The following is a 24,966-nucleotide window of genomic DNA, read 5'->3' on the forward strand; positions in this document are numbered from 1 at the left end:
AAAATAAATAAAATAAAATAAAAATCAGTAAGAAGCTTAAATGAGACTACTTGATCTTTAAGAAAATGTGTCTTCAACAAGAAAGCTGCACATATTTCTTATTGTTATTTGCATATGCTATACGGCTTTGAGTGCATTGAGAAAAATAAAAGATAATAAAACAAATGAAATGAGAGATATATCACCCAAAATAATCCAAGTGTGAGATAGGCTGCCTCTTTTTTTGGCACTGGCAAAAGAGCACAAAGTAAAAGCTGGCCCTGAGTCATATTGATTTCCCACTGCACTGGTTTCCTAAGTGCTCTGTTGATCCGTTTCAAGCAATAAGTTCCCTGCCTGTACATGCACATCACCTCCCCATTTGTCCTCACCTAGATTTAAGGTGCCCATATGATGAGCTGAACAAGGACATTATTTTTCCTACTGGTGACACCGGGCCAGAACTACTGCATGTAGTATGATAGCTAAACCTGTGTAAGTATGCATTTCAACATACGATTTTTGATAGTGTTGCATTCCACAGAGCAATACATATTATGGCATTAAAATTGCATATTTTTGTTTTACAGCTCTAGCCTTGGGAAGGGGAGGGGAATGAAACAGGAAAAAAAGATTTCCTGCGTGCCTCTCCCCTCCCATCCCCTCAAAATAATCCCATCCAAAAAAAAAAAAAAAAAGGATGTTGCAACTATGGTAAAACAGTTTTGATCTTTCAACAAAGGACTCCCTGATTAGATGGATGGAAAATGTCTGATTGTGCTGCTAATGACATTGTACAGGAAATTAAGCGTATACATTTGGAGAAGGCATTAAATCAGCAGGACCTTAATTTAAAAACTTAAAACTGTATGGAAATGCAGCTTGCTCATTGCTGTGTAAGAGAAAGCTGCTGAATACTTTGACTCTTCTTATGGAAATGTTGCCAACAGAACTAAGCTTGTGGAGGGTGTTTTCTTTGTTTTTTGCAGTGCTGCTTTTATTTAATCTTCTTGCTATTTACATGGTACTTGCAGGACACAGTTGACAATTGCAGGTTTAGCCATGCCTCTTTCATTTTTTAAAAAAGTTGCAAACCTGCTACAAAGTATATTATTGGCCACTTCAACTACAGCATACCTGGGGTCTTGAAGACTACTCAGCCCACAGGTTGTGCAATAGCTGACGACACAACTGTGACAGGCTTGTGAAGTCACATTCGGCGCCCCCTCAGGAACTGCAAGCCTGGAGGAGCTGTTATGACAGCTTCTGTGTATCATAAATCACACTAGCAGCTGTTAAAACAGACCCTGGGCTGTGTAGTCTTAAGATCCCATGTATACCTGTGTTTGCTGGGATTCAGCTTACAAGTGTTGATGCTGAAGAGATCAGCACATCATAGCCCAGTTCGGGATAGTGCGCCTGGAGCACCAAAACATGACAGCAAGCAGATACAAGGGAAAGAAATTGGTGGTGATTTACTCTGGCTATTTTTCCAGTTTCTCCAAAAGGGATATCATAAAGATGGGATACCAGCAACTTTTAGTTTACTTGACATATGTACTAGAACTGAAGCATACTTATATTATGTCTGCATTTATGGTTTGGAGCTTTCCTGAAGTAAATGTCTCAAAGCAGCCATTGTATGAAATGGAGCTTGATAAAGAATACCTGTTTTGTTCACAGTTATGCCGTATAATAGTGCCCACCATTGTGTTGTGGAAGTAGAAAATTTCTTGTTCGTATTGGGAGGAGAAGACCAGTGGAATCCTAATGGTATGTACATACTAACTAATGGAACTATAAGAATATGTGAATAGTACAGAAGTACAAAATATCCATTTGCAGATGTACCTCAAGTTATTTGTCTTCGGTCATATGACTGCAGCCATAGATCTTATATACCCACAGTCAGCTGCCCTTCCGGTGAGATGCTGTTTAAAGGGATTTGTGAATTGCAGTTTCATATCTCTTTTTATGTATGCAAACACAATAATATTCTGTATCTGCAAAAAATGTAGTATGCGAATCAGCCCATTAGGCTGTGACCCTAAATTCACTTGCAGCAATAGAACCTCTGGATGAAGTGGACTGCCAAACAGCTCACAATGGCACATTCGGACATTATGTTAAACCATAGTTGAACATTATGAGAGTGAGCCACAAACCTGGACTAACATATTCATACCTCCTCTGGCGGGTCCCCACGGAATTCAGAAAGTGGTTAATGCTAACAGTGGTTTGTTTTCAATAAGCCAGCTTCATAATCCATGATTTGAAGTTGGCTTGTTTCAGACAGACTATGTTAGCATTAACCACAGTTCATTGGGTTCAAACAGTATGATAAGCTGTGGTTAAGCAAAAACAACTCCTCCTTGTGGTCATGCCAAAGTGTGAGCATGCAAGGTTGAATCTTGCTGCAGCTTGTTCTTCTTATGTTAAACTATGGTTTTAGTGTGATATCTGAACAAGATCAATAAAACTGATTAAAGCAGTTTTGTTTTGGCAAAGTTCCATTAAAACTCTAAGGCCACAGTTCTAGAGAGCTATGTCATGCAGAAGAAATACACAGCCTCGTGTACACAGTCAGGTATTTTTACGGTCTTGCTGAAGCCATTTGTATACTATACTTAAGGCCAATTTTATGTTTAGAGGCCGCTTCAAGCTGAAAAGTGAAAATTTTGAAACACAGAATTGAAGGCCCTATGCTTCAAAAGCTAACTATGTTCTTTCTCAAGCTAACATGGTAAATGGGCTTGGGAACTGAGTGTTACCCAAAAACCCAAAAAAGCTTGAGGATGCTGTCAACAGCATTCTGTGACATACCAAGCCCTTCACCTGCAGCAGAGAAACTCCACATATGGGTGGGAGAATATTCCACAGGAGCAATGAATGCTTTCATGTGAGGAAATAGGAACTCTGGGTACACGTTCTAGTTCCTCTCCATGGGCAGCCAAAGTGCTGATTTGAGGCTTTGGTACCTTTGTCATTCAAGCTACCACATCTTCTTTATATGTGTAGACAGTGTTTTCCAGACTAAGGCATTTCATGGCAGCTGTTAGGAGTTTTAACCAGCATTTCATGCTTTTATATTATTTTATTTAGATTTTTTCTACCCTGCTCTTGAGCTGAAAAAAATCCTGGTTTACAGATCAATACAAACAAATCAGACCCTGCCCTCAGCCTTGCAGTCTAAAAGACATGGCACAAAAGGAAAATAGATTAGGAGGGAGGAAGAAAAAGCACACTGAAGTAGCGGTTCTTAGTTACAAGCTCTTCTGAGGACCAGCTGGTAGGGAGACAGTTCAAAGAGAATAAGAGCCAAATGTGCTGGTCTCAGCTGTGCTGATGAAATGGTCCTGCATCCCTTTTCTTCCATCCTGTACCACAGCCTGATGGAAGGAGGACCCTGGCTTCTCAAAACTCTGTGTATTTCTTACACAATGTTTTACAGTCAGTGTTTTTCTTCCAGTTCCAAGCCAGTCCCTTCCAGGTAAAATGTTATGTATGCAGTATCAAAAAACTCCTGATTGTTCCACTACACATTTATTTCTAATCTTGTGCAAGGGATTCACATAGAGATTATCTAGTAGTATGTGTTCCTTATTTGATTACTTCATAAATTTTCAGCAGAGAGAAATTAAACAATTTAACAGACTTCTGAACAAAGCAAAAGAGAACAGTATGCCTTGCAAAATTTAAAATATTGTCAAGACATTGTTGAAGAGCTTGCACATGAGGACAGAGTTGCAGTTGTAGCAGTCTGTGTAACAGAGATAATTATGACTGGCAAACTATAAAACAGCTTGCAGGTACACATTTTCACTTCAAAATGCCAGAAGATCCAGCTGAAATTACATATACTGCATATATTTTATTGTGAAAGACCCATTTCAGCATCTGCACTAAACCAAATTATATTGAAGCGTTACATCTGTTCCTTTCCTTGAAAACTGAGATAAACTAGTCCATTCCATGAGCCTGTATCCAGTAGGTTTTTTACAAAAATTATTTAAATCAATGTTTTGGAAGAATAGCTTTTCTACTTTATTCCTGAAATGCTACTGCACAAAAGGTTGCAAATAATTACTTCTAGAACTGTAACCTATAGAACTAGTTTGAAGACTTCTGTTGCAACTCCCCAAGCCTTCTCCCACGTTAAAATACCCTTGACCCCCCCCCCAAAAAAAAATTAGATGGCACTCTTAGCAGAACCAGTGGCAAGGATGGGGTATTTCCCCAGCCTTAGAATTCACACTTGAGTTCCCTCTGATTTTTCATGATGGCTAGAGTAGAGCTATGTGGAGCACTGACCTGCAAAGGGAAGCATTGTACAGGAACACCTAACTGCTGGGCTACTTTGCCCCACTTCTTTTCCTTCTATCTTCTCATTTTAATAGTGGCAAGGTAGTTTAATAGCGGCAAGGTAGTTTACCTAACAGGGAAGCATATTAGCGGGGTGGGAGTCTGCTTAGCCCTGCCTCCCCAAACAGAGGGCATCACCAGAGTGAGATCACTGGTCCATCTAGCACAGCCAAGCTCCCTATTATTCAAAGGAGCCCTGCTTGATTTCCCTATTAAATGTGGTGCTGCTTATTTACCGTTCATTTCAAAAGCCCATGTAGTTCACCATTCAGTGCTAAGTTGGAAGGGGAGGAGGAATGTGAGGAACAATTTCCAGCATGGGATTAAGAGGAGGAAGGGAGGTTTAGAGATCAGAGCAGGTGTAACCAAGGAAAGATACAAGTAAGTACCAGTAAGTGTTGAAAGAAGGGACTGGGGAAGGCATAGATGGAAGGTGAAGAAGGAAAGAGGGGGAAGTATAATTGTGGGCGGTTGGAAGGGGGGTTTTGTACATGAAGGGAATTGAGGGGCATTGTTCCAGAAAAACGTTGAATATAGATTACTGATGAACAGAATCTCTGGGATAACTTCCACTCCTAGAATTGTTGTGTAATTAGACGTTCATATATGAGAGCTGCTTAACATTACTAAAATATTATCTTAAGCACTCAAATATGATAACAAGACCAGAATGCATAATTTGCTCTCCTTACAGACTTTATGGTTTCCTTAGCATAGAATGATGAGATTTGGGGCACATTATATGTGTAGTCTGAAATTGTCTGGTAACTAAGTTCTCCACTTGTTTGGACTCGTCAGCTTTGCATGTTCAGTCCCGTAAATAGCATCTACCTATGCTGGATGGAGAATACACTGTTTTCACCCTCACAGGTGTGAAATTTTCATTTCACTATGAACCATTTTCTTAGATCAAACCTTGAAGGCCTGCTGGGTAAGAATGTCTGTTAGAAATTAAAAAAACACAAAAGAGACAAAACTGTATTTTATTGATTAATGCAAATTCAGTGTATAAAGGAAAGAGGTTGTAAGCATTTGGGGTTCCTTTATGTACACTAAAATTATTTACCTGGTGCACTACCCACTACACATTTATTTCCTTGTGAGATACATGATTGGGTTGTCATGTAGCTGTGATTCAATTTTTTTAGTCACACATACAAGAAACAAGAGGGCTTTTTGAGATACTTGTGTGCTGAAGGCTCAGGTGTTAAACAGAAATTGCCATGCACTCCCTTGCTCCAGTCTTCTTGCTTTGATATCAATCTGTATGTAAAATATACTGCAATCTTAATATCTTGAAGGCATGCAGTGCCAGAGGTTAGTAGTCAGGATAATGTAGACTTCCACAATTAGCCTTTGCTTTGTTTTGCTTTATTTGTGACTTAGGGACAGTAGAAATACATTATTTTTAAATGGCACATATAAATCCTTCTAAAAGGCAATATTATAAAAGGCAGTATGTATTTTCCTCTTTGTCCTATAAGGGAAACTCTCAACATTATAACATCAAATCCCTAATGTAAGGATGCCTGAGCACTTAGTAAAGATGTGTTCACCTCCCTATCAGCAATCAACATCACCCTCTTCCCACTGCAAACTGGGGAGACAAGAAAGAATGTCAGATATACCCATGGTTCTACAGATTGCTACAAAATATTCATGAAATGCCACTAGAAGCCCATCTCCCTCAGAACAATAATTTCCTATTGTCATAAGATTTATGACACTTAACAAAAAATGCTAGTGGGTTTCTGTCTTAAAGAGAAACTTGTAGAGAACCTTATGAGACAGAGCTAAAATACTTTGTTTTTTACTACTTCCATAGATACCTATTAAGAACTGTAGTTAGAGGCTGTTGATTTTGTGTGTTTACGTGCTTTGCTCTAGAGAGAAGACCTCCATAAAGATTGACAAGTGCAAGGAATATACTATTGCAGTGATTTGTAATGACAGAAAACAGAGAGTTAAATGTGAAACTAATTTCTTTACAGGAAAGCACAGTACAAACTTTGTTAGCCGGTATGATCCTAGATTTAACAGCTGGATACAACTTCCACCCATGCAAGAGAGGTAAATGCTTGCTATATATTTGGGGTTGGGGAAAGGGTGGCTGTTTTACCTAAGAGAGGAAGATGGTTGGGGTTTAACTTAGGGTGAAAAAAGTGAATGGTGAAAGTGTTGAAATTGATTTGCACTAGCAAATAAAATATAATAGTGCTAGGTTATCTTTCTGCTGACAAGAAGGTACTTTAAAGTAAAAGCTGAACTGCTACATCCTTTTCATAGAATCGTAGAATTGTAGAAACAGTGTTTCTTTCAAGTCTCCAAAATATTTCACAATTACTATTTTCTATTATATTTTTGCTTTTCTTTCGTTGAATTTCAGTGTGCATTGGCAGAGCAACCACTCCTTGCCTTTTTGGTCACTTAGGCTGGTAATGGCAGCACCTGCTGGGTCCCTCTGCCTGCCCACTCCACATAATCAGGTGGTAGAAGAAGCTGGCAGAAGCACACTGGGGAAGATGAGAGGTACCAAAGGTGGTACCTTTCTCCCTTTGTCCTGAACCTTCTCCACCCACCATAAGCATTCTTTGCTCCCCAGCCATTTTACTTATTAAAGTAATGTATTAACCTATCGTCTTGTTCAAGGTGACTGTGAAAAGTTCAGACCTCAGGTAAGCATGGAGGTGTTCAGTAATCACACTAAAAAGAAGCCAAATATAAAATAAGGAACAGTGAAGGACCAGAAATCAGGTACCTAAATGTATAAAATGCCTTGCAAAACTGCAAAGGAGAATGAGGAAGAGCACCAGCAGACAGCAATGGAAAGTGTATTCTAAAATTTGGGCCTGGAAGAGTAAATGTTCCACTTCTAAACTGGGCCTTAAACCAGATTAAAGTGGGTACCGGTATGTATAATCCACTTCTACACCATGTTGTTCAACCTCTTCCATAGAGAGAGACTTGATTAGGGACTCCCTAGATTTTAGGTTGGGGAACGGTTATAAATATGTAGTTAATATGCAAGCCATTATCCAACTCCTAATACAACACAGATGCATAGTATATAAAGCTTTTGGGGATACACTTTAGCTAGGACATCCATAAAAATTGAAGATGTTCAGCTCGTTATCCAGTTGAACAAATCTACTTGTCACAGCCTCACTGCCTCTAACTTAAGGCAGATTTAGTGTCTGCCTTACCATGAGCTTGTACCATGAGGGTTTTTTTAAAAAAAAAATAATGGACAGCTTTAGATTTTTCTTATAAGCCTGTCTGATATTTAAAATATCATTTGAAGTATTTAGAAGTCCAAATTCTGTTTCAAAATGGTGTTCTAATTATCAAAACCCTTCTTTGCCGGGCTCTTAAAGTGAGATAATTAACCTTCACCCTCTTAGCTGAGCCTACATAATTCACAGTGATCAATTATTTCAGTGTTGTACGAGCCTCTGAGGATAAGACAGTATTGCTGAAAATGTGATTAGACATTTTAAAATATGTGAATTGTTTACTGACTAGTCCCTTGTGACTTCTTTGGAGACTTCCAATTTATTAAGTCAAGTGCCTTTCAAGACAGTTTTTAGTCATTCATATTCTTTAATAAAGAGCTTTTATGCTCTCCTTTTTATGACAAAATGTGTGCAATTAGGATGTTTTTTTTCTCCTCCTGTGAAGCAATAGTTTGTTTGTTTATAGTATTGATAGACTGCTCTATAACAAAGTTCTCAGGATGAGTGACAACAAAGCTATTAAGAATTTATTTAACAATATATGTATTATTTTATTTAGAATATTTATATGCTGCCTTAAGAAGTCAAAACTCCCTCAAGATTGCTTCTATAAAAACAGTAATTGTAAAGATAATGCAGCATAATCACAAATAAAAAATGAATAAACCAGTAATAATAAGACAGGCAGACATCAAGTTCGAAACTAAAACAAATATAACCAAGACCCACTGCAGCTTAAAGCACAGCAAATAAAAACTCCTTTGAGAAAAATTCAGTAACACTAGAACATGATAGGGAATAAAATTCTGCGACCCTGTCTGGAGAGCCCATCCACATGAATCATTCTCTGGAGGGAGAGAACATGGATTCACTTCTTCCCCAATAAGTATTCAGCCAACCATCTGTTGGGCATTGCAGAGTCTGCACAGCACTGCACTGGGTGCTGAATACTAATCAAAAAGGGCCTCTGCAATGAAGATTCAGTATTTGTTAGTTAAGAAAACTGGGACATGATCCATTTATGTCCTACTGATTTCATAGGGAGGGTTAAGTATGCATTTAACTTCCTCCAATTGAAATTAATGCAAATTAAATATTTTATTTTTTGCTGGATTGTTTCCATTTTAAAAAAAATTGTTATAGTACTGCACTTCAAGTGCAATTGCACCCTCTTTGTGACGTAAGTTGGCCTTTGCGCTGAAGTCCTAGCTATTGACATAGTTGGTACAATGCTGATGAGGCTGAAAATCTGTGACTTAGATGTACCCCACTTTAGCACATGAGCAAGTTTCCATACAAAGCCAGCCCAGCAGTAACAGATGGTCAGCTCCGCTCACCTGGGGGGCCATTTTGCTGAGAAGTTGATGGAGGGTGGCAACCTGCCTCCCCACCGTGGACTTTCAGAAAGTCCAATGGCCACAGCTATACCACCTCCAAAGAAATGGTTCTGAAAATGAAAGCAGGAAAAGAAGCATGGTGGAAGCAAAGAAACATCAGAGAAAATTGCTATCTAAAGCAGCATGGAACAGTTTGAAAGGCTATATTTTCTTTTATGAGTTCTTAGCAGTCCCACACATGGGGATGCGCCTACACAGATAGGATTTCCCATGCCCTGGAAGATTTGTTTCTCTTCTGTATTCCAAGAGACCTTCAAGGAAGGTAATAAATTTAGTTTTCAGTTGTTAAAAACAGCACAATATAACATCCAGAATTTCAAAACATCAAGAAGCACATAGAAACACAGAGTAGCATAAAAGAGCCACAATATGGCCCTGGCCAAACGGTGGCTTGTAAATTGGAATGAATGGGGGGGGAAATTCCTGCAAAGTATTTGGCAAACTCATCCTGAAAGGCTCTGTTGCAATAGCTCTTTGACCACCTAGAAAAGCTATGTTGGGTGATTATGAGCAGATACAGTGGTGACACAAAAGCCATCTTCGCCATTATCACTGTCTCACAGATTAAGTTATAAAATGGGTCCTGGCCTCTGTTTTATTCAATCCATTGTAAGTCTTCTGCTATGACTCCTACTGTTTCATCACCACCAGTTCCATGGACTGCCATAGAGCTAGCTTACCTCTACATAAGAACAGGCTGCTGGATTGCATGTTACATGGGTTTTTTGTGGTTGGGTGGGTGTAAACAGTGAGGTCAGAAGGAAATGTAATGCAGATAATTACATATTTAACAGTGACCAATCACAAAACTGTTGGTTTGATAAAATGGGGTAGACAGAGTCAGCTTCTTGGTCTTTAATAGGGTGTCCATACCTCTTGAATGGCCTACTGTTGCTGCTGAGTTGCTGTCCTATTTAGGGGGTTGTCTGAGAGCAACTGGAGGTCTGCCACCCAAGGCTTATGTGTGGGAAGTGTCTGTCCTAGATGAACTGTAGATCATTGATGATAGGCTCAAGTGGCTTTGGCTTGGCTGTTGTGACATCAAGTGGTAGTTTGTCATTTTCTCTTCTAGATCTGTTGTGTAGAAGATTGGTACCTAAGAACAATTTGGCTTTGTTGATCTGATTTTTCACTTTGGGTGTTTGATGTGAATTATTTTAGCTGTGAGGCTCTGTCCAATCCTATGAATCTAAATGGATGTTGTTGTATCATAGAGCTCAGCTGTAAACAATGAACTCTTTAGTGTGCTCTGGGTGGAAGCTGGAAGCATGTAAGTATGAGTAACAGTTAGTAGGTTTCCTATATAAGAATGTGCTTATATGTCCATTAATAGTTGCACATTCATGTCCAGAAAGTGAATCTCTTGCACAGTGTCTTCTAGACTCAGGTTGATGGTGAGGTGATGTCCTAGTGGAACTGCACAAGTGATCCCTTACCATAAGTCCAGATAATAAACCATGTCGTTGAAATCTCAAATGGACTCTCATATTCCCTGTCAGACTTTGACAGCTATACCTGCAAAAACTACCGTGGCAAAGTCCTAAAGATGATATTTGAGGCAAAAGCATCCTCATGGACTCCTCCAGCTGTGATTTTCTCCAGCTGTTTCTCCAGGAGCAGCTTCCTTATCCCCCTATTTAATCTGGTGAAGCAGTATAATTCCATTAGATTGAATGTGGGGTTTAGACTTGTTTCCCTGTAACAGGTGTATGTTCAGCAACACATCCTGGCTTCTGTCCCTACAGAAGGAGATTGTCTAGAAGGTCATGATCTAAGTTTTGGTTGTGTTCTCTCTCACGGTCAGAGAAGTGAACTAAGTGGGAAGGAGCTGTCTCTGCCCTCTCATCATGTAAAACTTGCTACTGCACTTAACTGGCAGGATCCTGTGCTCCTAATCTTCCAGAGATGGGGTAGCCAATGTGGTGCCCTTCAGATATTGTGGACAACAACTCCTACCACCCCTGTCCATTGGCTATGTTGGCTGGATCTGATGGAAGTTGCAGCATCTGGAGGATAGCTCTCTTTGGCTGTCTTTTTTCCAGAGCTTTCTAGAAAGTCTCACCAGTAGTCTATGCAGGTGCATTCTCCTATATTCCTGCATACCCACTTTTCAATGTTCACGCTAAAGCAAAGAAAGACTAATTTGTCAAATTACATAACATATATTTTTAGATTAAAATCACCAGCTGATTTTAGGGTCTCTCTAAAAGGGTTCTTGGCATTGGTATGATCAGTAATAACTCTGATAGCTTTTCAATCTAAGACTGATAATCAAACTTCAAGATTCAGGGCATAAATTCATTGCCTTTGGGGATCAGGAAAGAATTTCTTTTACTTTTCCCATGTAACTGCATTGTAAAATTTAGCTAAGTTCATTGCAGAGACTTTTCACAAGCCACTGCAGGACCTGCAGCTGGACTAATATCCTGATCCACAAGAGTAATTTGATGTAATTTCTTTTACTAGAGATGGCAATATATTTCTCAGGACTAGATGTATATGAGAGGATGATTTCTTTTCTAAACTGAATTTTTAGTGCAATATTTTATCATGGAGGACTTTTTATAGCAATTAAATTTTACATTAATTAACTAGAGCTCTATGGCTCAAGTGTAATTTATTTAGTGGAAAAGAAGGATAAGGGAAACTTAAAATCTTTACTATTGGGAGTTTGCCCATAAAATACACATTTAATCTGAAGAATGAAGCAGGCTGACTGTTACATTTCTGCTCCTAACAGTGACACTATGTGGATGAAGTCAAGAATGCACATAGAGGATACATTTATGAGGAAACTTGTTTCTAAAGATAGCTGAGATGGAAAACAACCATTTATCGTCTTAGTCACACAGACATAACCTCCATCAGATGAAGTTTTAAATAATCTGACTCAATCTGGATAGTTAAAACATATATATTTATATATATAAAAAATAAGCATATGTCTCACATACATATTTCTCACAGGATAATAAAGTGTTTTATTCATAACATTTTAAATTCCCTTGTTATTAAGTAAAGCTTTCATACCAAAGGAGCAAATAAATGATTGACGCTGATGTGTGCAAAGCAATGCATACACACATAACATGAAGAGAACGTGTGCATTTCTGTGAGAGAGCCTGAGTCACTGAGAATCCAAGAGCATTTTAACAGTACTCTTTATTTTTGAAAGAAGTGGTTTCTTGCATGTTCACATGCAAATCTTAAAGCTGCTATGCAGATGTAACCCCTGGAAACTGCAATAAAATGTTGAGATGTATCTTCCTTCCTAATAGGCGTGCTTCTGTTCAGGGTTCTAGCTAACTAGTCTCTCCAGTTAGGACATTCCACTCCTCCCCTATTCTGATATGCTCAATCCTCATTGAGCTGGAGGGTGCTTTTTTGTGTGAGGATTGCTTGTCTCAAGTTGTCTTTTTTAAAGACTTATTGTGCTTCTGCAAACTTTTAGGGCTTTCCCACAACATGCTGAGATTCCTCTTGTGTTTCTCAGTGGCCTCATGTTGGCCGTGATCCTGATAGCACTCATCGCCTTAACTTCCTGTTAAAAAGGAAAGATATACTACATTTGCTAGAAAACATATTTGGACTAAAATGGACTTTGTTGCAAGGCTCAGAGGTGCTTTCATGGTTGTGTGGGAAATGAAGTGTCTCCTATTATGTTTTTAGAAATAGATCGTTCAGGAGTACTGTACTAAAAATGACTTGAAAGCACAGCATGGTAAGAAAGTCTCCATCAATACTGATTCCTTGCCCTGGAACTAAGGAGATGTTTAAAACTTTGTTGAGAGTTAGCCGGATAAACCTTTGCTGGATGGCAAGAATGTAATACAAGGAAAGTTGTTCTATTTGCAGTAGTGCAGAAAAAAGAAAAAAATGATAATTGAAGAAAAAAATCTGATGATGTGGTTCTCTTAGTAAATTGGGAACAATGACCCATGAAGGACTATAAAGAAAGTGAATGTCAAGATAATTTATTATTGTTACATTATCTATCCTTCCCCTCCCCCCCTTTTTTTTTACTTTATCTTACTGAGTTGCTGTTATCCTTCCATGGAACCAAATATCCTAAACATTAATGAGTTCTTGCTTAAATCTTCACTGCCAATAAAATTGCTTCTAAGTTAAACTTCTGCTTCACCAAGTGATTGTGTGGTAATTGACAATACTACATAAATTGTTCTTCTGAAAGACTATACACAGAATGCTTAGAGGGAATTGTTTCACAGTCCACTCACAAACCCCAGTTCACCAATAGGCCACTGGACACACTGAGGTCAACATGAGCAGGAGCGCCCGAATTCTCTTCAGCATCTTGTGTATGGAGCATTTGCAGTAAAAAGAACGAATCAGACATTTCCTGCAAATGTCTTTGTGTGTGCGTGTGCTGGAACCCCCCGTATAGGTGTGACCTATTAATCATTTAATACATCTAGCAAGGGGAGCAATATAGTGGGCGAACGTTGGGATGCACTCCAGAATCCTGCAGAAGGGTGTCTCTAATCAGGCATACTAGGAGAAGTGTGCCTCATGAGCCCTTGTGATATCACAGAGGATGCTGATTGACAATAGCCTTCAATGAAGCACCACCTAGACTTTTTTAAGTGTCCACTTTCCAAAGCTGAACTGCCAGGACTAACAAATGCTGTTGCCCAAGCAACTCAACATACTCCCAACATACCCGCAGAATACCCTACATCCTCTCTCTGTCTACTTTCTGCACACACCATCCTTGCTTGCATTTTTCTGAAATCAATAAGCCCCAATTCTTAACTTTCCTTTGTAGAAAAGTTGCTCCAGCTCCCTGGTCATTTTGGTTGCCTTTTTGGTACATTTTCCAGCTCCACGCTATCTTTTTTGTATTCCATGTGTAGCTGTTCCATAAAGCCATTATGATGTTGACATTTTGATTTTTCCTAATGATTCCTTTTTTTGTAAATAAGAAATTGCAATGGATAATCCAGAAATCATTACAAGTGAATAGTTTTGGAAATTTTGGGTGATACTTTGGGGTGGGGAGGTGGGGAGTGGTCCGAGTTGGGAATGCACTGTAACCTTTTTTGGAAAAGTCACCCATATTCTCAGGGATAAATGAGTGGGGGGATTCATGTTAGAGTAGCAGATGATAAGTTCTGTAAGACAGAATGATGGAATTAATTCTAGTCACTAGAAACTAACTGCTCTATTTGTTTTTTCTCTAGGAGAGCCAGTTTTTATGCCTGTCGGCTTGACAAAAACTTGTATGTGATAGGTGGGAGAAATGAGACTGGCTACTTGTCAAGTGTGGAATGCTATAATTTAGAGACAAATGAATGGCGTTATGTATCTTCCCTACCACAGCCCTTGGCGGCACATGCAGGAGCTGTACATAATGGCAAAATCTATATTTCTGGCAAGTTGTTTTCTAAACTCCCCTTCATCGCAAAACAAAATCCAGTTATTCTTTTAAGGTGGTGTGCTTCCTTTAACTAATGAAGGTATATTTAATTTGTAGGAGGTGTCCACAATGGTGAATACGTTCCCTGGCTGTACTGCTATGACCCTGTAATGGATGTCTGGGCTAGAAAACAAGATATGAACACAAAGAGAGCAATCCATGCATTGGCTGTAATGAATGATCGACTGTATGCAATCGGAGGAAATCATTTGAAAGGTCACATTTTTAATAGCAAAACAATGTAATATTCTGTCTTTTGATAAATATTTATTTTGCTAGGTTAGTTAACTAAGTTTAAAACCCTGCCACACAATTTAGCATGATGCTTGAGCCAGCATCTTTGAATATATATATATATATAATACATATATATATATATATATATATGCAGGTTTTGGTGTCCTCGGGTGTCTTCCCGTGTAAAAGTTGGGGTGTCTAGGCGACGTTTCGACGAGGTCTCACTCGTCATCTTCAGGCTGGTGCTTTCGGCTTCTTGTTACTGGAACAGAGCGGGATCTCAATGTTTGAGTTCCTATAAATACTATAGAGGGGGTGTGGTGTCTAGCCTCCAATGTTCTGGGCAGAGAGGAAGTTCCCAGGCTAGTGTGCCTTTTCTTCTTTTGTTCCTTAATTACTTGAGAGATACCTTGAGTGATTTCTTGAGTGATATCCTGAGTACCACTTAGGTGGGTCATTAGGTGTGGATTAGTTGCTAAAGTCTTTGTGTCTTGACCTCTTGAACTTTGTGAAGAGTTTTCTTGAGAAGATGGCTGTATTGCACTTAGTTGTGCTTTGGCTTGGCTTCGTGTATAGGGGCGAGCTGTGGTTTTGTGGCTTGTGTCAGCCAGATCTGTGTAGGGATTGCAGGGGGGTGCAGCATCCGGAGGTGCCACCATGGATTGGCTACTGGATGGTGTCAGTAATTCATCTGTGGAGAGGGTCTGGGTTTGGGTCTGGTGTGGTTGATTGGTGTTGGCGTTCTGTGTGCCTCTGGATCTGGTGTCAGTTTTTGTGGGGAGGGCTAATTTCCAGATGTCTGGCAAGCGGGATGTGTCGTCACGCTTGTTCATGTTGTGAGGGTGTTTCTCTATCTCGATGGCTTCCATGATTATTCTCTTGTGGTGATGTTCCGTGTTAAAGAGCAATTTGGAATCTGCAAAATTAATTTCGTGTCCTGTTTCTTTCATGTGTTGGAAAAGAGAGGAAGTTTTTTCTTCTTTTTTGACGGCATTCTTGTGTTCTGCGATACGTGCATTTATTCGTCTGTTTGTTTGTCCAATGTACGTGGCTGGGCAGACTTTGCAGGGTATTTCATAGATCCCTTGGTTTTCCAACTGGATTTTATCCTTGGGGTTTCTGAGGATATTGGCTATTTTTTGGTTGGTGCAAAAGGCTGTTTTGATATTGTGTTTATGGAGGATTTTGCTAATTTTATCTGTAGTGCCCTTGATATAAGGAAGGAGGGCCATGCCATTGTTTTCTTCTGTGTCTTGGTTTTTGGGGGGTGTTTCCTTTTGGATTAGCTTCGTAATCCTGTTTTGCTGGTATCCATTGGCAATTAACACATTTGAGAGATTCTGTAACTCAGTTGTCAAGTGGTCTTTGTCAGCCAGGCGTTTGGTTCTGGAGATGAGAGTCTTGGCTACGGAGTTTATTTGTGCAGGGTGGTGGTGTGATTGTGCATGTAAGTAGCGGTTGGTGTGTGTTTTTTTCTGGTAGATAGTGTGTCCTAGGGAGCCATCAGGTTTTTTGTAGATTAGGACGTCAAGGAAGGGAAGTTGGTTGTTGGCTTCTATTTCCATAGTGAATTGTATTTTGGGGTGTAAGTTGTTGAGATGTGTGAGGAAGCTATCCAGTTTTTCCTTCCCGTGTGGCCAAATTACAAAGGAACCTGGGAACTTCCTCTCTGCCCAGAACATTGGAGGCTAGACACCACACCCCCTCTATAGTATTTATAGGAACTCAAACATTGAGATCCCGCTCTGTTCCAGTAACAAGAAGCCGAAAGCACCAGCCTGAAGATGACGAGTGAGACCTCGTCGAAACGTCGCCTAGACACCCCAACTTTTACACGGGAAGACACCCGAGGACACCAAAACCTGCATTCCTGTACCCGTGAAAATCTACGAAAGCATATATATATATATATATATAATCTCACTACATTAAATAAATGAGTAATGAATGCTTTAGATAATATAAAAATGGGAACTTCCATTACTCAGAAGCATGGATGATTTGTCATCACCGTAAATTCACTGTAACAAACAGATTATTTCTGACCCAAATTGCCAACAGTATTTCCCTCTGTAAATCATTTCCCAAGCTGGAGAAGAAGCTCTGCAAAGAAACAAGTCCTTAATTTTAGGGGTAATATTTAACAACATTTAAAATCCCCCACTCATCTCAAAAATTGTCTACAATTTATTTCTAACAATCATTATTTGCATTCATCTTACTAGGGGCTACACCCCTGCTTTCTCCACTTGCCAACACCCCTGACCTCCCCCCATTAACCCTCTACAGCTTCCCTTTCCCACTATATGTAACTACTAAGCTCACTATTCATCTCCCCACCCCATTTCTGAAGCCTCTGTCCTGTTCTGCAACCCTGCCTTGCACCTTTTTTCACCTTCACCCCTAGGTCTATTCCTCCTCCTTTCGTGTAACCTTGAAAAAACGACTACCAGGGTAATCTCCTGCACCTTCCTCCTCCCACACCTTATTACTGTTAAGCACCTTTTCCACCTTCACCCCCTTTTCTTGTCCCCCCTCTTCTTCTCAGTTCTCCCTTCCACACAGATAATCCCCATTTCCATGCCTTAAAGGTAAAGGGACCCCTGACCATTAGGTCCAGTCGTGGATGACTCTGCGGTTGCGGCGCTCATCTCGTTTTATTGGCCGAGGAAGCCAGTGTACAGCTTCCGGGTCATGTGGCCAGCATGACGAAGCCGCTTCTGGCCAACCAGAGCAGCGCACGGAAACACCATTTCCCTTCCCGATGGAGCAGTACCTATTTATTTACTTGCACTTCATGCTTTTGAACTGCTAGGTTGGCAGGAGCAGGGACCAAGCAATCCTCTCTTAAATTCTGCATCTCCCTTTGTACACCATTATCACCTTTCATCCCCATTCCTACCACCTTATTTCTCCTTTTTCAACTCTCCCTTGCATACAGGCCACACACACACACAGAGAGAGAGAGAGAGAGAGAGAGAGAGAGAGAGAGAGAGAGAGAGAGAGAGAGAGATTTCTATTCCTCCTGCTCTCTCCTTTTCAGCAGCCCTCTTTGTGCTAACATGCTATGACGGTGTATGTTACTGTATCTTTAAGATAACAGAATCTTAAGAACATGACTGTCAAGTGAGCTTGTTCAGTTAGAGAAGGTTAAGTTCAGTTGATGGATGTTGTACATATGGGTGTTTGGGGTTTTTTGGTTAATAAATTATCTCTTCTAAATTGCTACTTTGAATCTGGAACAAAGAGAGGTGAAATACATTGTGTGAAGGTTGTTATAGGATATCTGATGGCTCCGCATCCTTTACCTCTCACACATGGAAAGAGAAGCTTGTGTACAATGAGAAGAGAGAAACAGTGGAAGAGAAAATACTGTATGCATGTTTTAAACAATGGAAGAAGTTTGAGCAAAGCAAGGGTGGAGAGACCCTCATAAGAAATTTTCAGTTTAAAACAATAGCAGAGGTTTGAGTAAAGAAGGGATGGAAAACACTGAGGGTTTTTTGTTTTATTTTTTAAAAAACAGCTTTAACAAGGAGAAATGGAGCTAGGTATAACACAGAAGCTAACACAATAGAGCCTTTCCCACCTCCCTTCTCACTTTACTTAAATCTTGTTTCAAACTGCTACTTTCCCCTCTCAATATCACCCTCTGATTGCTCTTCTCAAATTTCTGCCATTGTTTAAAATGGTCCCTTCGCCCTCTCATTATTTCTCCATTCTCGCTTTACTCATATGTCTGCTATTGCCTAAAATACACACCTTTCTTCCCTTTCATTGTTTCTCCCTTATCTCTGTACTCTAATTTCTCCTTCTTCCATTCCTCAGCTGCCTTGTGTGAGAGAGATAAAGGACAGGGAGCACTCAAATATTCCATAGTACCTTCACATTTCGGTCCTGGTATTTCACTCCTGGTATCATGGAGTAGAAAAAACACTCTAATCTCATATATCAGTAACTCTCCATGAATGTTCTTTGGCAACTAATGGCAGCCAATATGTGTTTATTATTAAGGAAAAAAGCAAATGTTAGCTCAGTGCTGAATTTTGTGATGAAGATGACAAAAGGAAAATATTTCACTTTCTTACTTTAAGAGGTTTTCTCCTGTTCTTTGCAATTTAGTCTTTAATGATGAACTTACTAAGGTGGGCGAAGTTTTTACATCATTGATCAAGTACCATATGCTCATTCTCTTAAAATAAGTGGTTTCACATCATTTGATAATTGTGTTGTACAGGTTTTTCGCATCTTGATGTCATGCTCGTGGAATGCTATGACCCAAAAGGTGATCAATGGAATATTTTGCAAACTCCTATTTTAGAGGGTCGCAGTGGTCCTGGCTGTGCAGTTCTTGATGACAGCATTTACCTTGTAGGAGGCTACAGCTGGAGTATGGTATGTATCCCTTGTCTGTACATGGATCTCTCGGTTATCATTTGAGAACATGCTGCAACCATTCTGTGAGAATGATACATATCTAAATAAATTGCTGTCAGAATCTTTGATGTATGGAAAATATCTGGCTGATTTATAACCTGCTTTGCAAAATCAGTAGTCATTATTTCTTTTTAAGCTATTAACATCAATCAATCAATCAATCTCCTTTACTGGCTTAAAAAAGTGCATCGTATACATAGATAAGAACACAACACAGTTAATGAAACATAGTAGGAGATACTTTAGGATAAAACTGTCCAGATATCATGAGGTACAAAGATAGCTCTTTGGACCTATGGTGACGTAATTTCATAGTGTCACTCAAAAATCGTGCCACATTCTCCACAATGCCATTACTACAATTTTTCAGCAGATAAGGCACCATGGAAGAGTCAGTGTGATAAATCCCCTCCTTCAATACTTATCATATTTGTTTTGCGTAAAATGGGCAGTAAAATAAAACATGTACGATGGATTCAACATATTTTGTGCCACAAGGGCAGTATATTTCAGAGTATAGGATTTTTGAGAATCTACTTTGCAAAACTGCGGATGGTAAGATGCTAAATCTTGCAAGGGAATATGGAGTGTCTTGGCCAAACAAGGGTAGTATTCCCAACCCCAATGGGGAACAGGTTTTGTTGGCTGCACTGCAAAGAATTTGAAATTCAATCTCTAGAATTCTTCACTTGATTGTCTGGAATGCTTCCAGTTGTGGGAGCATAAGTAGTGACTCAAGTTTTAGGTCACAGGTTCTGATTTTGCTCTCAATGCAAGCTAGCCATTTGGAGTGGAAGGATTCTGCCAGCATGTGGAAAGTGAAAGAAGATGGATCGGACATGAAATGTAGGCAGAGCCAGAATTTTATAGTGATGAGCCACGCTTTGTCCAGTTTCCAGACACATGGCTGCAAAGCTATTTATGTGAGAATGAAATTTTGAATTGAAAGGTGAGATTCTAACCATGCCAAGTTGTATGTGCAGAATAAGCAAACAATCTATGCTGCAGTTATTTATTGCCTTGGTGAATTTGTCCTTTATTCCAGATATGAATTTCATAATCAAGCAGTTTTACTGCTTTGAGAGGAAATTGACTAAGTATATCCCTAAAAGCATGGGGAGAAGAGATGTTATGGGGGAATCTGACTACTCTTGGGCACTGTTATCCAGGCTGGTGACAGAGATTGGTTTTTATCAAGTACCTGCCAAGCCCCTGGCACTCTGTCATGATGCATTGCAACTCCTGAGAAGGAGCAGCAGCAGCTATTGCCTCCTGCATTCTCTCTCTGTTATCACTTCCAGCATCCTGCCGAACCCCCCAATTGACTGTCAGGAGCTCAAGTTCCCACTACCTTGCACTTGGCTCACCCAAAGCCCTACTTTCGAGATGCCTCTACTATAGTTTTTTTGAAGTTATGACTAAATCAAGGCAGTGTGTGTGCATCTTAGTTGTAAAGGTGAATACATTGCAAGTTGCAGAGCAACCAAGGACCAGTTGTTTTCTAGCTGAAGCTGTTCAAATTTTGCTTGGATGTCATTTATCTGCTACCTCAACAACACTATGTTGTGTTACAGGGAGCCTACAAATCTTCTACCATTTGCTACAGTCCTGAGAACGGAACCTGGACAGAGCTGGAAGGAGATGTAGCTGAGCCCCTGGCAGGACCTGCTTGCTCCACTGTCATACTACCTGCGTGTGTGCCATACAATAAATAACATACAGGAAGTACTGAAATGAACACTGTTAAATGATGGGTGACTTAAATATTTTAAGGGACAGAATTCCTGGTACTACATACAACAAGACCCTATCCCCGATACCTGCATTTATGATTTTAAAAAAGGACTAAGTATAGTTCCCACCTCAGACAGACCGGTATCTTGTCAAACAAGTAGCTTGAAAGCATGGAATACTGCACATGTTAACAGATGACCATTTCAGAGTGATCCTCACTTTTCTCTGCTATAAACCCTCATATCAATTCTAAATTTAAAGAGAAGAATTCTAAACATCCAAACACTGCCTGAATGAACAAAATTACTATTGTGCATTGTATTTTACCTGCATGGGATCTGTGTTGAGGTCATGGTGATGTTGCTCACAATAAATTCAAAACTGAGATGCCCAAATGCATTGAACTACAGAATTGCTTCCCCATTTTAGCCCTAATGTGTGGCTGCTGACGTGTTCTGCAAGTAACACAACTTAAGAAGACAGATCATAAGAGAGAAGGCTTCTGTTTTGAACAGATTGGCCCCTCATATAGTCTGCTCTGAAATCCCCATGCCTAAGTGTAGGGGGGAAGTGGAAGTTTTTCAGATGTATCACAATTGAGGTTTTAGGACTGGGGCCAATTCTATGGATTAGTAGTGTAAATCCAGAGTAATTCATAGAACCTCATTTTATTATTCTGTATATTATTTTGTATTATTCTGATTTAAACATTCTGGCCTATACAAGTAATTCTTGTTTGTTTTTTTTAAGATTTAAGTTATTCCTTAAATTAATTCATAAATTTCAGATACAAATTAACAAATATTTGAGTCATTTTGACTAATAGATTTGTTATTTCCCCCTATTTAACACCAAAGAACCAATTCTTTCTTAAAATGTGGATTATGTGCTATCACATATATTGGCAAGTAGCTGTAATTCCTTAATCTGATCTACACTGAAATATTTATAAACTAACTTTGTACCTGTGGTGAAAAGAAATATGGGCATAGAACTACCATAACAGGTATAAAGTTTAGTTAAGCTCAACTCAATTCCAATAGGCAGTGCAACTGAGGCAGTTTTGAGCCCAGAATGGCAGGGGTGTTGAGGATAAACATGCATTTGTGACCTTACAAGGAGAAATGTAGGTGGGAGAGGTTTGGAGCAGAGAAGCAGTGTGTGCAGGAACAGTTAATATGCCTCCCAATCTATAAATTACACTCTCTAGAAGCTGCTGATTCTTTTAAAATAAAAAGGGCCATCAGGGTTTAGTCACACTAATGTTTAACATCAAGTTAGGCCCTATATGTTTTCTTCTACTTTAATGCAGTGGTACCTCAGAACTCGAACGGCTCTGTTCTCGAACATTTCGGCTCCCGGACGCCAACAAACCGGAAATAAGTGCTCCGGTTTTGAACATTCCTTGGAACACGAACGTCCAACACGGCTTCCACTGTGCAAAAACCTAACTGTTGGCCAACCAGAAGCCGCGCCTCAGAACTCAAACGTTTTGGAAGTCAAACAGTCTTCCGGAACGGATTCCGTTTGAGTTCCGAGGTACCACTGTATTCGTCATATTTGTGTAGTGTGCTAGACACAGCTATTTCACATTAGTGCTGTGCAAGTTTTTGTAGAATGGGACACTTTGTCCCTACCTATCTCCATCCAAGTCCCATTGGGCGTCTTGCACAGGAATAAAGCGTACGGGCATAGGAATATGATTTGATTCCTACCACCAATGGATGGAAATAAATTTTCATTTTTTTGCCCTTCTTAGGACTCTTATGCCAGATCCTACAAGCTGCACCACCCCTTCAGCAGCCAGTTCACACACTAACCTATAGTCTGTATGAAAAATAAAATTGTCTATTCAGAAATACAAGACAATATAGAATCAAATCTAGTTTTACAAAAAAACCCCTTTATGTTCAAATCTCAGATGCGTAAGGGAACAACAAAGAGGCACAGGGTACAAGTAGGCAGAAGTCATACATCATAGTTGACCAAAAGGAAAGGTAGGAAACTCAAACTATAAGACTTAGGCTACTAAGAAAGTAGTAAAACTGATAACAATAAAAACTGGATTTCTTAATACTACTGCCACTGTTGTTTTGCTAATGCTAATTCCATTGTTCCAGTTACAGATAGGTAGCCGTGTTGGTCTGCCATAGTCAAAACAAAAAAAAATCCTTCCTTCGTGCATGCACACGAAAGCTCATACCAAGAACTAACTTAGTTGGTCTTTAAGGTGCTACTGGAAGGATTTTTTTTTTGTTTTAATTCCATTGTTGTCACTTGCAGAAAACTAGCAGAGATTCAGTCTCTTCAAATGTTGCAAATGAATTGTTTAGGGAACTGTATCTGAAAGAAAGAAAGGAAACATAGTGAAGTCCCTGTTACAGAGTTCCTGAAACTGGAGTGTTTGTCCTGGAAACTCAACCCATTTTTCTTATGTAGTGCAATCTCTGTTAGTTTTGTATTTATTTGTGTTGTTCCGATCAAAAAAAATTACTTGTAAAATAATACGTCGTGCAATCATAACTTGGGGGGGAGGGTTTTTAGAAATCTATATGTATATATAAATATATGGAAAGGAAACCTGTTACCACTCCAAATGAGAGAACATTTTATGGCGTTTAAAAATACCAGGACTTGCCACTATGTTGTCCCATGCCACTGCTAAAATGCCACTTTAATGGGAAAGATGGGGGATTTCTTGTCCGTTTAAAAGTTCTTTTTTTAAAAAAAGACAAAGATAATTAAAGCATTTATGAGGAATATATGTAAATCTTTCTAATTTTTGGGAAGGCATGACCAAGGAAACCATACAAGTAACCAATAATGTAAATTTTGTACAGTACTAGAATGTGTAAATGAAGCTTGCTTGTAGGGCGAGGGGACTTTAAATAAAAACTTATGTACTAATGCATCTGTCTGACAAATCTCTGCTGCTGACGAGTTTAAATAATCTAACATTTAATGTTTTGAGATCCTTTTGTCATGTAGGTGTGTGAACATTTGAGTTAGGTGACTGTGAATAGATGGAAGACCAAATCTTTTGAGGGATTGAATGTCATTTTTTAAACACCTTCTAAAAGGCCAACTCCAAAGTCTATCCTTGCAACTGAGACCTCGTCTCAGACAGAAAGAAGGCAGCAGAATGTGCAAGTAGCTGTGTGTTTATATTTTTAAAATAATTATCGTAAACTTAAGAGAGGCTGGTGGCGTGTGCATGTGTGTTGGAAGAAACAGAACAGGACATTTCATTGTCTTCTTGCTTTGTTGTAAGTTTTTAAAATTTATGGCACCCAAAGAAGGCTTACTAGCACTGGAGGTCAGAATGGTTAGTGGGAGGGGAAGATGCACTAATGAATTCTAGAGTGCTTGTAATGCCATAAAAGATTCAGTTAATCTGCAGCATAGATGTTGATCAGTGGAACTGAACTTGGCTCCCTGGACCTTGTCAGATTTATTCCGTGCATGTCAATGTTCCACACCAATTACAGATTTTAGAAGAGGCTCTCATGCAAAACTCTGTGCCCTAATATATAAGCCAACTCAAATGTAACTAAAATTAAAATCTGACTGTGGCAAATCTCTATGATCCTGATATATGAAAATCCAAATAAATTATTTGTTCACAGAAATGAAAAATAACTTCAGCAGGAAATTTCAAAAAATTACTTATGCAGGATTAATCCAGTTCAATGAATGCATCTTGCGTTGATTAATAAAGCAGCCATGAATTGCAAAGTAAAACTACAGAAGCTGTGCAAGGACATTATCTTTTGTATCCCTTACTGAAGCAAAAGAAGAGCATATACCTCAAAGAGAGACGTGTCCACTCAGTGTATTATTTTAATTGTAAGGTACTGAATATAAACACATTTTTATTGCATTATTATCACATTGGCTTAGCCTCTGACCAGCTGTGGATATATATTTTTTCATTCATTTTACTTCTCTGGAAAACAAAAGTTCCTATTTTACAAGTCAACATGGTGACTTAACCATGGCTCGGCTGCGTTTGTTTTCCCTTCTTCTCCTTGTTCAGAAGCAATGCTATTCCTCTTTTCCACCTCCCCTCACATTTATACACTTTCTGTGTAGTTTTTGGATAAATGGCTTTGTGCATCCCATGATTCCAGACTGTTTTGCTTCCTAGTTC

At 39.3% G+C, this 24,966-nt stretch overlaps 1 protein-coding gene across 2 annotated transcripts in view; it reads left to right on the top strand.

Moving 5' to 3' along the window:
* KLHL14 (kelch like family member 14) overlaps nucleotides 1-23,727 on the top strand; it is a 62,689-nt gene extending 38,962 nt beyond the window's left edge. For both annotated transcript variants that reach the window (XM_083747791.1, XM_083747790.1), the window contains 7 exons: nucleotides 1,663-1,752; nucleotides 6,333-6,411; nucleotides 14,173-14,363; nucleotides 14,466-14,624; nucleotides 18,883-19,040; nucleotides 20,657-22,903; nucleotides 23,060-23,727. In XM_083747791.1, the coding sequence (XP_083603917.1) occupies nucleotides 1,663-1,752; nucleotides 6,333-6,411; nucleotides 14,173-14,363; nucleotides 14,466-14,624; nucleotides 18,883-19,040; nucleotides 20,657-20,797 (818 nt within the window). In that variant the 3' untranslated portion in view covers nucleotides 20,798-22,903; nucleotides 23,060-23,727. The remainder of the gene's footprint in view (nucleotides 1-1,662; nucleotides 1,753-6,332; nucleotides 6,412-14,172; nucleotides 14,364-14,465; nucleotides 14,625-18,882; nucleotides 19,041-20,656; nucleotides 22,904-23,059) is intronic.
* The last annotated feature ends 1,239 nt before the right edge of the window (nucleotides 23,728-24,966 follow it).

Source organism: Podarcis gaigeae (genome assembly GCF_964106915.1).
Source record: "Podarcis gaigeae genome assembly, chromosome: 7".
Classification (NCBI taxonomy): domain Eukaryota; kingdom Metazoa; phylum Chordata; class Lepidosauria; order Squamata; family Lacertidae; genus Podarcis; species Podarcis gaigeae.